The sequence below is a fragment of the Silurus meridionalis genome, chromosome 27 (genome assembly GCF_014805685.1).
Source record: "Silurus meridionalis isolate SWU-2019-XX chromosome 27, ASM1480568v1, whole genome shotgun sequence".
NCBI lineage: Eukaryota > Metazoa > Chordata > Actinopteri > Siluriformes > Siluridae > Silurus > Silurus meridionalis.
This window is the reverse complement of record NC_060910.1, coordinates 14,590,716-14,607,480: the sequence shown is the minus strand read 5'-3', so window position 1 is coordinate 14,607,480 and position 16,765 is coordinate 14,590,716. Positions and strand designations below refer to the sequence as shown.

The window sequence follows — 16,765 nt, the reverse complement described above, 5'->3', positions numbered from 1 at the left end:
AACACAATTTTAACTGTTGTTTCTGTATAACTATATTAGTATATTCTGAGCACTTGTAGCTCAAACAGTGGAAGATGTTTTACCTATCAAGTTTTCAATAAAGATTCAGGGACTTGATTTGTAGTTATTCTTAAAGATTTGTTTAGTTATATTATTAGTACTATATTATAATGTGGCACACTTGCCTAAAGAGCAGTCTTAAAAAAATGCACTTGGTCTTTTATTAGCAAACTCAAACCTACTAGACTTTGCGGTTAAAAACTATTAAAACTATTCAACTAGGAGAACAAAACCCATTTTTAGCTGGATGGTCAACATAGAAAACATTACTAGGCCACTATAACATGAACTGTGCAGGGAAAAACACTATACAGTAAAACCCCGTTGGACGAGCATAATTCGTTCTTGAAAATTGTTCATAGGTCCATTTGCTCATACGTTTGAACTAATTTTCCTCATAAGAATGAATGTAAAAGTGATTTAATCCTCATTCCTAATTCGATCGCTTATTTCTGCACTTTAAAAGTATTTGTAGCCTATTTTAACAAATAAATACACCACAAATTACCGTAATATAAACATAATTTAACACTTACCCACTTAATAATGGTTGACTGGGAGTGTAAGACGCGCATCACGCTTGTATTTTTCCACTATTTCCTTCTTGGTTTCAATGGTAATTCTATTTACTTTCTTTTTCCCAGACATTTTTCAAGATTTCTAGTGAAATAAAAATATAACACTAAAAACAGTTAAGTTTTTGCTGGACTTAACAACGAGAGCGAACGAGTGATACATCATCAACTAAGCAACTGATGCTACACTCCCCCGAAAGTGGGGAACCGGCAGCGTGGGTTTGCTCGTGCCTTCGAAATTTGCCCACAAAATAGGGTGAAATTTTGCGAGCAAGGTTGTTTGTAGCTCCGTATGCTCATACTATAAGTTGCTTGTACAATAGGGTTTTACTGTATTGCAAAATGTATACGGACACTTGACATCTAATAACAACTATTAACTCTAAACTATTGCCACACAGAAGAACACAGAAATCTAGAATATATTTTTATGCTGCAGCATTAAACTTAACTGGAATGCACAAAGTGAACTGAACACTTTTGGAATGAAATCCTTACAGCCAGATTTCAAGATATTTTTCACTGTGGATGCCACAGTAGCAGGGCATATTCCATAGTAGTACAGTAATCCCCCGCTTTACCTCCGGTTCGAATCTCGTGCCCCCGGTTTATCGCAGAATTGCATTTTCCACGTAACTAATTTGTTTTGCTGATTTTCACAGTCTCTCGCAAATAGCACCATAGACCAAACAACCTATAGGGAATTCTTTTTATGGAGTTATTTTGAAAAAAATTAAATGTATTAATAAAAAATATAATTAGGAAATGAGTAGCATTACAGTACAGAAAACCATAGTTTCCTCAAGTGTCCTCTGACATCAAAATAAAAAGGCGGAGTTAAAGACATACGTCACCATATCTAGTCAATGAAATTGCCCTGACTTGTGTCTTTAACTCTTTGACAACATTGGACACTTTAACCAATAAACAAGCATAGAAACTAAGCATAGGCTTTGCTACTCCAGAACTGTATACAGTACAGTGCATGTGCTCACTATGAATGTGATACAGTGTACTGTATTTCTATGAATTTACACAAAATTCATCTCACCATATTTTTGCAAATGTTTTCTGTGTGTGTTTAAAGTGTGTGGGAGGATGATTTATGGCTTAAACAATAAAAAAAACCATTTATATTTGTCTGAAGCAGCCACACTAAATATCCATTCCACACAGTAATTAGTAATCCCATGGTTTGGGCCAGAATAAAACACTAAAATACTAAAGCAACTTGGGCCACTAAAGTGTCTAATAGCTCATTTCTGGCTGTGGATTCTTGACAACGTTTGCAGAGAAAGTGTTCATAATAATAGATGAGTGCAAGTCTTGCTGCGTTTTAGAAGGTCCACCTCAAAATGATCCATAATGACAATTCAGTGCAAAAATAAACTTTAACACATTACTGACCTGAGAGAAAAACTCCATACATTGGGGTAATTTGGTATAGGAACAGGAATGTCATTATTAGCTATATTACATGGAAATTTGCACCAGGAGATAAAGTGCTAATTTTGCAACCCACATCAAATGTTAAATTACTGTGAGGTCTCTTGAGGTCACAAAGCAAATTGGCGATGTCAAATAGGAGGCCAAGTAAAGTGAATAATCTTCATGAAAAGATGCCTTTAGGTGGTTCCTGAAAGAGAACTGGGACCAAAAAGTGCCACCAAATTTCTTCTTGTATTGTTCAGAGCCTCAACTATGCTTTCATGTTTTCTGAATAGATTCCTTTGACCACACAAAGCCTACGTCTCTTTGTGGTTTCAGTAGCTGAAGTATCCAGAGAGTGAGAGGCTCAGCTAATTTATCATGCAAAACACACAGAAACACATGCACAGTCTAAAAAAACAAGAGGCCGGAGCTCAGTTAACATTCTCCTGAGTCTTCCTCCAATTCTTTACATGCCAGGGTAAGATTTGAGATTTTGAAATTGGAACTGCATGTGCTGTAAAAACAGAAGTGATAATAATCACTGTCATCATCATCATCATTATCATCATCATCATCTCTTACTTTCCTTCATTTAGGCCCTAGTTTGAAGGAAGCAAATGTTTACCTTGTTGTTAATATTTTCTATTATATAATGATGCATATTCTGCCTTACCTGTGCAATTTGCAAGATTTTTTGTATCACTACATGAACAGATGCTGGATCAGCACCCTTCATGGATACTTTAGACTTCAGGTCATTTAGAAAACGTAAGCTTTGTGTGGCACATGCTCTGCAGTTCTCCATCAATCCTGCACACACACATCAAAATCAAGCAAATTTACAGAAATACAGGATCTAAGTGTAAATGGGCTGTGTTTTTTGTATTCTGTCTTACGATCAGCGAAATTTAGAGGTGCCATGTGTGCTGTTGCACTTCCATTGATAATGGTGTCAGCAGTAAGATGAGAAAACTGTGTCAGCGCCCTCAGCAGTAGACCAGCATCTGTTCAGAAAGACAGAAATGTAACTAAAGTTAATGAATACATCACTATAACATAACAAACATGTATAATGTTGAATACTAACACGAAGAAACTATGCAAATTATATATACAAAAAGGTATATTTGAAAGAAAATAGGTAGGTAAACAAGGTAAAACACCTTCCATATTCTTCAAATAGTGGGAGTGGCCCGCTTGCAATTTAGTTACTGAGACCAACGCTGCTTCTGCACGGCTAACAAGGTAATCTAAAGAGAGATGGAAAGACATAAAATTTTATTAATTTTCACATCTATCTTGGTCTTCTTGATTTAGGAACGAGTTCAGCATGAAAAAATAAGCTAATCTATAGTACCTGGTGAACTGGTGCAGCGGATATGCAAAGGATCATCCACTTTGTTTGCAGCATCCTGAATCATGATTTCTGCCTCAGTTACTGTACCTTGCAACAGGGCAAACTGCTCATCCAACAACTTCTGCTTCAACTGTTCCTCACAGTCAAGCTGCAAATAGACAAATATGAATTCCATTAATGCTTATAATCGATATTTCTTCATAACATATAAAACATCCCTTAATCATGACTGAGCAGCACATTTAATGATAATTAAATTGTGATATAAATGCGTTACCATCTCTTCAATAATATACTGAACAAGACAAGAATAATACATTATTATTGCTTTTTTATTTATAACTAGATGTGTTAAACAAGTTAGAAGATTTACAGCATTTCTGGCAGTGTCCCTTATTCAAACTTATACATTTAAACCACTGCGCAGCTAAAGAACTTTGCCCAAAAGGCTGAAAGGCTAAAAGAAAAAGTACATTTTACTTAGAATGGTTGTATCTTAATTGCTTCGAATAAATGAATAAAAGAGAGACCAGTGAACTGTTTTCCAGGCTTGTACAGTGAAGTCCTTTCTTAATCTCCTCCCCAATGCTCCAAATGATCTAACAAAAGGTTCCAAGTTGCTTAAGAAATCTAGATATAGGGATTTAAAGCTAAACTTCTGATATACTGTCTCATATTCATGACTTAATAAAAACATAAATGTCTTTGTACAATAGCGTTGGCCTTGCCATACTTATACTTGACAATATTTGGAAACAGGGGAAATATAAAATGTGATTGCTGTGGGTTGGAACTTTAACAACCTCTTGTCCTATAGGTTTTCATCTCACATACTCTCCAAGAAATTAGAGAAAGGGGGATAAAGGTAAAAAAAAAGTGCACAAAGTCAAACAAAATGACATTAAAATGTATCAGAGAGTGACACCTACAAAGAATTGGCAGTTTTTTCTTAAAAAAACCAAAGAAATAAAACAAAAAGAATTGGCAGAACTTTTCCACCCTTTATGTGAAAAAACACAACAATTAGAAAGTTTTTTGCAAAAAAGGAAAAAATAAAACCTGGTTGCATATGTTATACCAGTGGTGGGCCATCAGGGCTAGCAAGGCCCTCTCTGCTGGCCAAAACTTGATCATATTCATTGACTTACGTTTTAATATGTATATTTTTTATGAATATGTATTAAATTGTTCCCAATATTTAATGCTTTTCATTTCATGGCTTTTCTTTTGTGTGCATTGTTGCTAAGGACAGCACACCCGAATGCAAGTTTCAGAGTTTACAGTCAGGTCCATAAATATTGGGACATCAACACAATTCTAATTCTACATTTTTGGCTCTATACACCACCACAATGGATTTGACCTTTAACTGCAGACTGTCAGCTTTAATTTGAGGGCATTTACATCCAAATCCGGTAACCGGTGTAGGAATTACAACAGTTTGCATATGTGCCTCCCACTTTTTAGGGGACCAAAAGTAATGGGCCAGAATAATAATCATGAATCAAACTTTCAATTTTTTAATACTTGGTTGCAAATCCTTTATAGTCAATTACAGCCTGAAGTCTGGAATGCATAGACATCACCATACGCTGGGTTTCATCCCTGGTGATGCTCTGCCAGGCCTCTACTGCAACTGTCTTCAGTTCCTGCTTGTTCTTGGGGCATTTTCCCTTCAGTTGTGTTTCATTTCATTCATCTCAAATTCATTGTGGTGGTGTATAGAGCCAAAAATGTTAGAATTGTGTCGATGTCCCAATATTTATGGACCTGACTGTATATCCAATCAGATTTCAGCAGTCACATCACATGTTGCCAGGGTCAAAGGTATCTGTCAAAACTATCTGCTTTGAGCCATAGCTGTGACCACTGCAGGCATCCTATAGCTTACAATCCATTTTGCTTGAAGCTGTTGCTTTAACCAATTACATTTCAACTTGATTACTCCAAAGCCATCTAGAAGGCATCCATTCGGGTTGCCATTTTCACATCCATGATTGAATGCCCATAGAGTGCACAAGTCAGAGCTTGCAACCCGAATCTGTAGCAAACTGCACGAACACAAAATATTTGTGTAGATTTAACAGCTGTTTTTATATACCACAATGGTTGACAGAAGAGAAGAAATTGATTTGGTTGCAGATATACTTACAAGGACATTTACAAGATGGACTTTTCAAGAAAAGATGGACATTGTGAGAAAAAGTCAGCCAAAACAGTTCAAAACAGTTAAGCTTTTGCCTTGATATGAAATCCTCAGGAAAACTGTAATGCATGAAAAAAATGCACGAAAAACCTGTGGTAATTTTATGAGGTTAATATTGATGCTTCTAATAGAGAGTTTATGCAAGCAGTGCAGATCTGGCAGCAGTGAAAGGAGACTTGTTGAACTTTGTTCCTTGGGTTTCTTGTAATGGCATTCATTCTCGCTGAATGAGATACCTGTCTGTGATGCAGTGCTCTGCTATATTGCATTTCTGTACAATATTGATGGTTTATATAACTGTGGTTTCAATTAATGGTATTAAGTGGTGGATTGATAGAGTAGGATGCCACTACATCTACATTTACATTTAGCAGACGCCCTTATCCAGAGCGACGTACAAAAGTGCTTTAAATCTCTAGTAATGAATAGATCTACACTAAAGGCCTAGGCATGAGATTAAATAACACACCCCTAAAAAATACCTTGTTAAATCACCTTTTGATTATTTTTTACACCACTCAGTCATTTCGGATAAGAGTGCATCACACTGTATTTATTATGAGGTGTGTAAACTGTCTATGTCCATTGTATTTAATACAAAGGACAGAGAGACATCTTTACAAAGCACGTTCAATCTTTGTTTACTTTGGTTATCTTGAAATGCCTCTTAAAACTGAATGGAGTCCACTTCTGGCAAATTCAAAAGTCTGGACACATTTTCCACTTCATATACCACCTCATGTTGCCCTCTAAAGATAGGTCCTCTAAAGGAACCAATGCAAGAGTCAACCTGAAAATGGAGGATCGTTATTCTTAATCCTGTCTATTAGCACTCCATTCCTGGTAGTTATTCCTCAATTATGACAAACAAGCCTCTAAACGATTCTAAACCCAGCCTACCTTCTCTTTCAGTTTTCCCTGAAGCTGTTCCAGCTCCTTGCTGCTCCTCTCCCTCTCGTGCCGGAGTGAGGAATCCTTTAGCTGGGCTGCCTGCTTCAGAGAAGATAGCTCAGCCTCCTTTTCACTCACACACCGCATCAGGTGGTCCTTTTCTGCCTGCACTGAGGATATGGAGTTGCTCAGCTGTTCACTGCCCTGTAGATGATTTCAGGAATTAAAAACACTCAAATTTATTATGTCTTTTTTTGCCCAGATAAACTTTCTTTCGGCTTCTCCCATTAGGGGTCGCCACAGCGGATCATCCGCATGTTGATTTGGCATGTTTTTACACTGGATGCCCTTCCTAACGCAACCCTCCCCATTTATTGGGGCTTGGGACCGGCACTAAGGCTTGTGCAACCCTAATGGCTGGGGTTGGTTCCCAGGATTTTGGACAGTGAGAGGATGCCTGAGAAATGGAGAAGTAGTATGCTGTATTTAAGAATAAAGGACTGCAGACCTGCAGTAACTACAGAGGAATAAAGTTGATCAGTCACACCGTGAAGTTATGGGAATGAGTAGTGGAAGCCAGGCTGAGAGAAGAGGTGACCATCTGTGAGCACCAGTATGGTTTCATGCCGAGGAAGAGCACCACAGACATAATGTGCATTATTTGCTTTGAGAATGTTAATGGAGAATTATAGAGAAGGTCAAAAGGAGTCGCATTGTGTGTTTGTGGATTTAGAGAAAGCGTACGACAGGGTGCCGAGAGTGGAGCTGTGGTATTGTATGAGGAAGTCAGGTGTGTCAGAGAAGTATGTGAGGGTGGTGCAGGACATGTATGAGGACAGTGTGACAGCAGTGAAGTGTGCAGTAGGAACGACAGACTGGTTTAAGGTGAAGGTTCGACTGCATCAAGAATCGACTCTGAGCCCTATCCTGTTTGCAGTGGTGATGGACAGGTTGACGGACGAAGTCAGACAGGAGCATCCCTGGACTATGATGTTTACGGATGATATTGTTATTTGTGGAGTAGGGAGCAGGTTGAGAAGAGCCTGGAGGGGTGGAGGTAGTCGGAGTCGGTAGTAGGAGTAAGACAGAGTACATGTGTGTGAATGAGAGGGAGGGCAGTGGAGTGGTGCAGTTGCAGGGAGAAGAGGTGGAGAAGGTGGAGGAGTTTAGGTACCTGGGCTCAACAGTGTATTGTAGTAATGGAGCGTGGTATAGGACTGTGGTGAGACCTGCGATGTTGTATGGATTAGACACAGTGGCATTGAGTAAAAGACAGGAGGTGGAGCCGGAAGTAGCAGAGCTGAAGATGTTGAGGTTTTCGTTGGGAGTGATGAGGATGGATAGGATTAGAAATTAGTTTATTAGAGGAACAGCGCATGTAGGACGTTTTAGAGAAAGGGTGAGGGAGGCGAGATTGAGATGGTTTGGACATGTGCAGAGGAGGGACATGGCGGTAGGAGAATGCTGAGAATGGAGCCACCAGGAAGGAGGAAAAGAGAAAGACCAAGAAGGAGGTTTATGGATGTGTTGAGGGAAGACATGCAGGTAGTTTATTTGAAAGAGGCAGATGTAGAGGACAGGGGGTATGGAGACAAATAATCCGCTGTGGCGACCCCTAATGGAAGAAGCCGAAAGAAGAAGAAGTACATATACATACATGACTGGTGTGTGTTTGCCCCACAGGTCACTTTGGCATCACACACAGATCTGAACACTTGCACACATTCTGGATCTTATTAATTACCTTTATAAACTTCCTAAACAGAATCTGTGGTAGAACATCTCATGTGATCAGACTTTTAAGGGGATTCAAAAAGCTAAAGATTCCTAAAATTCATAAAATTGAGGAGCACTGCCACAGACTCCAGATGCATTTAGAATCTGGAGCATGATGACCACAAACTAACAACAGAGACTCTTCTATGCAGCAGTGCCCTTCTCTAAGATAAGCTCAAACACTTATTTGCTCCATTTGACCAAGGCAGACTACAATACAAATGTTGACTCCTCCACTGTTCACTCCATTTTCAATTAATTTTCACACTAAGTACCGAGTTTCAGGGCTGAGTCCATGTGCTGAACAGATGGTAAAGGGCTTCATTAACATACATTCATTAATATGTCTCTGGCCCAGGCCACTGTTCCCCTAAGGATCAACAACCATTATACCAGTACCTAGGCATTCCACTGCAGTGTGGTAAAAATAACATCTACCTTATTACACTCACTCCCATTGCAATTAAATGCTTTCATGCTTTAAAAAACTGCTTCTAAATCACCTATTAGCAGGTCTGTGACCTACTCACAACCGCACAGATTAACAGAGGTTGCAGTTTTGACTGCTCTGTTTTTCTACTCACCTACCTAGATAATAACACCATGTACAAAAGAATGCTGTTCACTGGCTTAAGCGCTGCCATTTCCACAAAACTGTTCACTAAACTATATGACCTAGTTGTCTGCACCTCCACATCTGCTGGATTCTGGACTTTAACTAACAGATATCAGGTTGGCAGACTTAAGCAAGCACTTGTCCCCTACCCTTATTCTGACCACTGGTGTCCCACATGGTGTCCCACATGGTCTGCTGCTCTACTTCATAACTCCAACATGTCTATACTTCCTGAAGAGACTGAAGAACAGCATCTGTCTCTTAAAAAGTTTCTACTGCTATTTCATTGCAGCATCCTGACCAACTAAACCACAGAGTAGCTTCATGGTGTGTGAAAGAAAAGGCTGCAAAGTGTAGCAAAAATACTCAAAACATGAGTGCTGCCAAACTACAAGCAACTGAATATCTTGAACTACACAGTAAATATTCACATAGAGCACACATAATTATTAGAGATTCCTTCTATCCCAGTCACCAAATATCTGAACCCCCTTCATCCAGGGGCAAATTTGCACCAGGATTAATCTAGTCCAGGTATTCACAAATAGTCATACATACCTTTTCACTAGTCTGTAATAACCCTTTTATTTGTTGGATCTCCCCAATTTTCACCTCCAAATCCCGTCTCAATTTATCCATTTCAAACTTTTGCTCCTCCAACTGCAAAATGTGTAAAACAAAGTTTTACTGTAGGAGGCCGTTCTGAATAGATTTATTCAAAAAATGTATAGATGAATGTGTGTAACTGACCTTCATGTCAGACTCCTGTTTGATCCTCTCCATTTCAAAAGATAACTGTTGTTTAGTTCTGGCCACCTCCTCCTGGGTCTGCTGAGTGGCTGACAACATCTTTACAGTGTCTGCACTCTGTGAGTTAGAGGCATTTTTAAAATTTTTATGTGTTAGGCTCTTCTATCACACACACACACACACACACACACACACACACACACACACACACACACACACACACACACACACACAAGGCATATAACATTGCTTGCCTGCATGGCCACATACACACCTTCCTAAGTAACTCTGCATGGTTGGCTACCAACTCTGCATGCTTCTCCTTTAGCTTGTTATACCGTAGCTCCGTAGCTTGAGCCCTCTCTGAAAGAAAATTAGATCAGTTTTATTTTATTACACTCTATTTATCACACTCTATTTATATACGTTTTATTACAATTATTGAAAACATTATTTTTCTAGTGATACATGATTTTTCAAGTCATTGTAAACGCATTTGTAAACTCACTCTCAGTTTCCAAAAATGTTGTCTGCATTGACTCTTGTTCTGCACTGTATCGCCTAGTAGCCACCAGTTCCATACGTAGCTGCTCGTTCTCTACAAGTGCACGCTGTTTTTGCACCCTCTGCTCCTCCAGCTCTGCCTCTAGACTGTTTATCTGAGATTTCAGTTGAGTGATATAACGCTGAGCCTACAGTGGAGAGACACATGTATATTATACGTAAATGTATAGTATAGTAAGTACAGATAATATGATCTCAAACCCAAATGTATATATGGGACACTGTGTGAAAATCTCAAACCCAATTTTTTTCACAATAGAATACATATAAAATGTTGTAAGGAGAAAATAAAGAAAAATATAAGCAGAGTGTTTAATTTGATGGCCACATGTCTCAAAAAAGTCAAAAATTAAAATAAAAAAAAGAAAGAATGAAAAAAGAAATGTATTTCTCAAACTGAGGACACCAGAAATCCTGATCAAATCTATAGATTTAGATGAAGATTTTTAGATTAGATTTAGATTTAATGAAGGAGGTGAAAAGGCAGGAAAGCTCCTTTCCAGACAATTAAAACAACAAAATTCTGCTAGAATTATACCAGCTATTAAGAAAGGGAATATTGTGGTATTTCTGACAAAGGAAATAAACAAGGTTTTTCAGGGGTTCTACAAACAATTATATACATATTCAGGTAGCTCGGAATAGATTGAAAACTAAAACAATTTTCTAATATAAATTAATCTAAACTGTATGTCTGGCAAGTAGCGTCTCTAGACCATCCCAATACACAAGAACTGGTCAAAGCTGTAATGACCACTATGAAGTCTTGCAAATCGCCAGGGGCAGATGGATTTACAATGTTCCAATGTTGACATATTGGCCCCAACTTTAACAGAAGTGTATACAGAGGTGTTTGAAACTGATGCTTTGTTTAGAATTTTAATAGAAGTAATAACACTGATACTTTAGAGGTGCTGTAGAGGGCTAACCCTGCGCTCTGACCCCAGCTTCTGAGTAACTGGGATATTCGAAGAAAGATTTTCACTGTGCTATAATGTATATGTGACAAATAAAGGCTATTCTGTTTTATCACAGAGCATCAGTAATGACAAATGGCATGACTAAGCTAAATGGCTTTGGCTATTATGATCAGGGCAGACCCAAATATTATGGGAGTAGGGGGGTGGAGGAGGTAATGGAACACAAGTTAATGCTATATGCATTTTCAATACTAAATTTTGGCTTTAAATGAATTCCAGAAGGTATGAAGTATCTTGGGGTTAGGCTAACTCAGAATTTAGATGACATAATGGTGTTGAATTATAAATGTTGTAAAAAACTGTGGAAAATTACGAACAATTGAAGCTATCTCTGTGGGGCAAGGTGAACATGGTTAAAATGGTTGTTGCTCCACATTTTAATTATCCAGTCTCTTTTTATCAAGGATTTATCTAAATTTAATAATCTAAATTTAATAATCTAAATTTACAAGGATTTTAGATGGGAAGTAAAAAGACCCCGAATTAAAACGACCAAGCTGAATTCTCCAAAGGGGCATTGGAGGCCTTGGATGTAAATATGTATAATTTTTATGTCAAAATGGCCAAACTGTATAAACACTGGGGTGAGACAGATGTTGAGTTGGACTGGATCAAAATAGAACAGAAACTGGCCTCACCATTTCATCCCATTGGAAACCTTATTCCCAAGCTCTAGAGCTAAATAGGACTTAAATCCAGTGATAATGCACTCGAGAAATGTCGAGTAAAATTCACAAACTGTGCAAGACTATGCATTTTAAACAGTAATATGAATCACTATAAGCTAAGATCGTACTGGGCAGACAGAAACAGTGAGACCTCTGGTAAGAGGCGGTCATTGTGTTTAAGTAAACAATGACTGGTGCATCAACACCAAAATAGACCACAGCTGGGGTTTTTGGTATTGAAACATCGGCCATATTATTTCCTCCTGGGAATTCACAGCTATTGTAATACAGTGGAACCCGGTTATCTCGCCCTCGGTTAACTCGACAACCCTATTAAGTCGAAGTTTTTGAAGTGGAACCGCCAAATTCTCGCTTTGTCTACGCATTTTTTATCGGTTATGTCGACTTTTTTTATGTCGCGGAACCCTAATATCTCGAGCACAAGGGGGGAAAAATTAGAAATTTTAACGTCAGTTATGTCGATCGGCACTGTGCAGCCGCAGAAGAACTCGCGAAAGTGGCAGAAAAATCAAACCTTACAGATACTACAGGTGTTTGTATTGTATACTGGTGAATCTCTGCTGTTAGTAAGTGCACATATGCATTTTTTTGTTAAATGTTATGCGATGTTATGCGAGCTCCCGGCTTCAACTCCTTACTGAGCGCGCGCGCGTCGCTCCTTACCGAGAGAGCCGTGCTCCTTACCGAGCTCGGTAAGGAGCACGGCTCTCGGTAAGGAGTTGAAGCCGGAGCTTCAGAGAAAGCGGCCGAGAAAGCACCTGCCACGCCTTCGCCATTCACGCTTGAGACTGTCCTCGCTTTTGGTTTCGGGTTCGGTTTTGGATCTTCCGGGTTTTTTTTCCGGCTTCGCGCCGTGCCGCTGGTCGCAGTATTTTTGAATTTCCCTATTTTTTCATTCACAAACTCTCTCTCTCTCTCTCTCTCTCTCTCCCTCGGCATCGCGGACGTAAGTTTTTTCGGACACTCTGCTTTGTGTGTTTGTGCGGATTACTTCAGCCTGATGGTCATAAGTTTTCAGACACTTAGTTACTGTTTTTTTTTCTTTTTTTCCCCACATGTGGACTAAATGTGAGACGGCACTGTGCAGCCGCTGTTTTTTTTTTTTTTGAGCGATCTGTGTGTTTATAATGTTGGAGAATATAATAAAGGTTTGTATGGAGAATGGACGGTGGTTTGTATTGTATACTGGTAAATCTCTGCTGTTAGTAGGTGCACTTATGCCTTTTGTTGTTAACAAACGTATGTACATTTTTATAGCATGCCTTCATCAAACAAATCGCGGCAACGCTGTTGTGTAAAAAACCCTCCAAAAACACGTGCATGCACATTCTTATTTATTAACACACATCATGTACATAAAGAAATTTCAAACACTATCTCGATCATCGGTTATCTCTATGCTTTTTGGCAACCCCCTGGACATCGACATAACCAGGTTCCACTGTAGTAGCATCGTACATCCCTTCTAACAAAAATGCTAGTGCTAACAAAGTCCCACCCTGACATATTTATTATTGTTATTGGGGTTTTCAACCATGTAAATTTAGGAACTGTTGCACCAAAGTTTTATCAGCATATCAACTTTGCCAAAAGAGGTGACAACATACTGGACTTGTTTTACACAAACACCCGGTATTCACACAAAGCCATCCACCTAGGACAATCAGATTACCTTTGCGTGCTACTCCCAGCATACAGGCCAACGATGAAGTGCTCCAGGCCAGTACAAAGAACCATCAGAGTATGGCTGGAAGTAGCCACTACAACCCTACAGAACATGTTCAGGGAAGCTGCCACCTATGACCAGCACATTTTTGGACGAATACAAAAAAAACTGAGGTACGAGTTAGAGACGCCGCTGCTAGATAGCGAAGCGAAGCCAGAAAGTGAAGATTGTGACGAAAATTAAGATAAGCAAAGAAGAAAAAGTAAAAATTTTAAAGTTTAGGGATACGTAGTGTACAGGAGTGATTAGTAAAAAACAAGTTTTCCCTCCTCCTCTGACTTATCGCCTCTACCCCCCACTCCACACACACACACACACACACACACACACATACACACACACACACACACCACCGGCGTGTTCTTTAACTCAAGTCGTCTCATCTCCAAGAAAAATACACTGAATAAAACCTTATTATATCTTTACATACTCTTTCTATTATGTTTTCATACAAGATTTGTTATTTAGAAATGTATTTTCCAATTTAATAACATTTGTCATTTTAAGTATTTTCAATATGGAAACTGATTTGATGTGCGAGCAAATTGAGATACGAGCTCGTCCACGGAACGAATTAAAACTAGTGGGTCAGTGTATTTCTCTGTGAATTTTATCTTTTGTCATTGTTGTGCGCCACCGGTGGAAGTTTTTTCTCCGGAAATGTCATTGGTCTAATGTTATGTCGCTCAGTTTTTTGGTTTGAAGCTTGTGAAACCGGGAAAAACCCAGGAAAAATCAAGGCTTTGTCAGGGCCATTCAAGAACAGTCAAGGAGTTATTGTGAAGCCACTCCTTTGTTATTTTAGCTGTGTGCTTAGGGTCATTGTCTTGTTGGAAGGTAAACCTTCGGCCCAGTGTGAGGTCCAGAGCACTCTGAAGAAGGTTTTCGTCCAGGATATCCCTGTACTTAGTCGCATTCATCTTTTCCCCGATTGCAACCAGTCATCCTGTCCCTGCAGCTGAAAAACACCCCCACAACATGATGCTGCCAACACCATGCTTTACTGTTGGGACTGTATTGGACAGGTGATGAGCAGTGCCTGTTTTCTCCACACATACCACTTAGAATTAAGTCCAAAAATTTCTTTCTTGGTCTCATCAGACCAGAGAATCTTATTTCTTACCATCTTGGAGTTCTTCAGGTGTTTTTTAGCAAACTCCATGCAGGCTTTCATGTGTCTTGCACTGAGGAGAGGCTTCCGTCAGGCCACTCTGCCAAAAAGCCCCGCCTGGTGGGGCTGACGGCCAGCTCAAGGAAGGGTTCTGGTCGTTCCAAACGTCTTCCATTTGAGGATTATGGAGGCCACTGAGCTCTTAGGAACCGTAAGTGCAGCAGAAATGTTTTTGTAACCGTGGCCAGATCTGTGCCTTGCCACAATTCTGTCTCTGAGCTCTTCAGGCAGTTCCTTTGACCTCATGATTCTTATTTGCTCTGACATGCATTGTGATGCATTGTGAATAAGGTCTTATATTGACAGGTGTGTGGCTTTTATCATCAAGTCTAATCAGTATAATCAAACACAGCTGGACTCAAATGAATGTGTAAAACCATCTCAAGGATGATCAGAAAAAATGAATAGCAACCGAGTTTAATATATGAGTGTCACAGCAAAGGTCTGAATACTTAGGACCATGTGATATTTCAGTTTTTCTTTTTTAATAAATCTGCAAAAATGTCAACATTTCTGTGTTTTTCTGTCAATATGGGGTGCTATGTGTACATTAACGAGGAAAAGAAATGAACTTAGATGATTTTAGCAAATGGCTGCAATATAACCAAGAGTGAAAAATGTAAGGGGGTCTGAATACCTTCTGTACCCACTGTATTAGATTAGATTAGATTAGATTAGATTAGATTAGATTAGATTCAACTTTATTGTCATTACACATGTACAAGTACAAGGCAACGAAATGCAGTTTGGGTCTAACCAGAGTGCAATAACAGCAAGTGCAGGATATATAGTTTTTACATGATTTACATAGTTAAATAAAATGAAATATAGACTATAAACAGTAATTTAAAGATGTATATGTACTATAAATGTAGTGTACAGATGAATATATATGTACTAAGATATCTTAGTACATATATATTCATCTGTATACTATATATATATATATATATATATATATATATATATATATATATATATATATGTATGTATTGTGAACATGATATGCAGATGCCTATTACTATACACAGAGATTTACAGAAGGATGTGAACAGTGAACATAACATATTGCTATATCTATAAACAGAGAACGGGTATATATACAATGGTAACAATAAAAATATGTGTGTGTGTGTGTGTGTGTGTGTGTGTGTGTGTGTGTGTGTGTGTGTGTGTGTGTGTAAAAAATATTACCTCAGCTTTGATCTTCTCAATTTCAGCTCGAAGTAGTTCAATTTCATGCTTTAAACTGTCAATCTGAAGGTCTCTAAGCAGTAGGAAAAAGAAGAAAATCATGAAGAAAATGAGATCTGAAATAAGCATACCTAATTTTTGTATTGTAAACAAGCACAATCATTTTGATATTTTAGTACCTGTCATCAAAGCCATTATCTGGGGTCCCAAATGTCTGATCAAATATGTCAACCTGTCCAAAAACATATAGCAAATCAAATTTTAATACAATATTTTGACTGGATATCATACAATAATCCTTTAGTCTATTTGTTTATCTTTCAGAAGTCAAAATATCAATAATACCAGTGATAATACCAGTAAAAAAAAAATTTTAAAAACTTGAATATAGTTTTTTTAATATAGATAATATTTATCTTTAATAAAGAGTTTATATATCTTCTTTATATATTCTTTCCTGACAATTACATAACTTTCTGTCTATTTCAATCATGCCCATTCTCCCTCACCTCCCTTATGAACAAGAGCTTCCTTTCAGCAGAAGTGCTGCTCACTAGATGTTTTTTATGTTTTGTACATAAAGACTGCTGAGCATGAAAATCCCAGATCATCAGCACTTACAGAAACACATTTGCCACCAACAATCATGCCACAATAAATCAGTGAGATCAAGGAAAATGGAAAAGTAAAAAGACACAGCATTAATGAGAGATCTGCATATCATTCTCAAAACAGATAGTCAAATTTCAGGCTTACAGAGAAGCCAAGAACAGTGACAT

At 38.4% G+C, this 16,765-nt stretch overlaps 1 protein-coding gene across 2 annotated transcripts in view; it reads right to left on the bottom strand.

Moving 5' to 3' along the window:
* The window catches only part of hip1rb (huntingtin interacting protein 1 related b), a 59,604-nt gene that overhangs the window by 26,783 nt on the left and 16,056 nt on the right, over positions 1-16,765 (bottom strand). For both annotated transcript variants that reach the window (XM_046841446.1, XM_046841447.1), the window contains exons 12-22: positions 16,166-16,218; positions 15,987-16,059; positions 10,171-10,354; positions 9,937-10,025; positions 9,663-9,779; positions 9,471-9,572; positions 6,530-6,724; positions 3,424-3,571; positions 3,230-3,316; positions 2,963-3,070; positions 2,740-2,876 (exon numbers count right to left, since the gene is read on the bottom strand). In XM_046841446.1, coding sequence (XP_046697402.1) covers positions 2,740-2,876; positions 2,963-3,070; positions 3,230-3,316; positions 3,424-3,571; positions 6,530-6,724; positions 9,471-9,572; positions 9,663-9,779; positions 9,937-10,025; positions 10,171-10,354; positions 15,987-16,059; positions 16,166-16,218 — 1,293 coding nt within the window. The remainder of the gene's footprint in view (positions 1-2,739; positions 2,877-2,962; positions 3,071-3,229; positions 3,317-3,423; positions 3,572-6,529; positions 6,725-9,470; positions 9,573-9,662; positions 9,780-9,936; positions 10,026-10,170; positions 10,355-15,986; positions 16,060-16,165; positions 16,219-16,765) is intronic.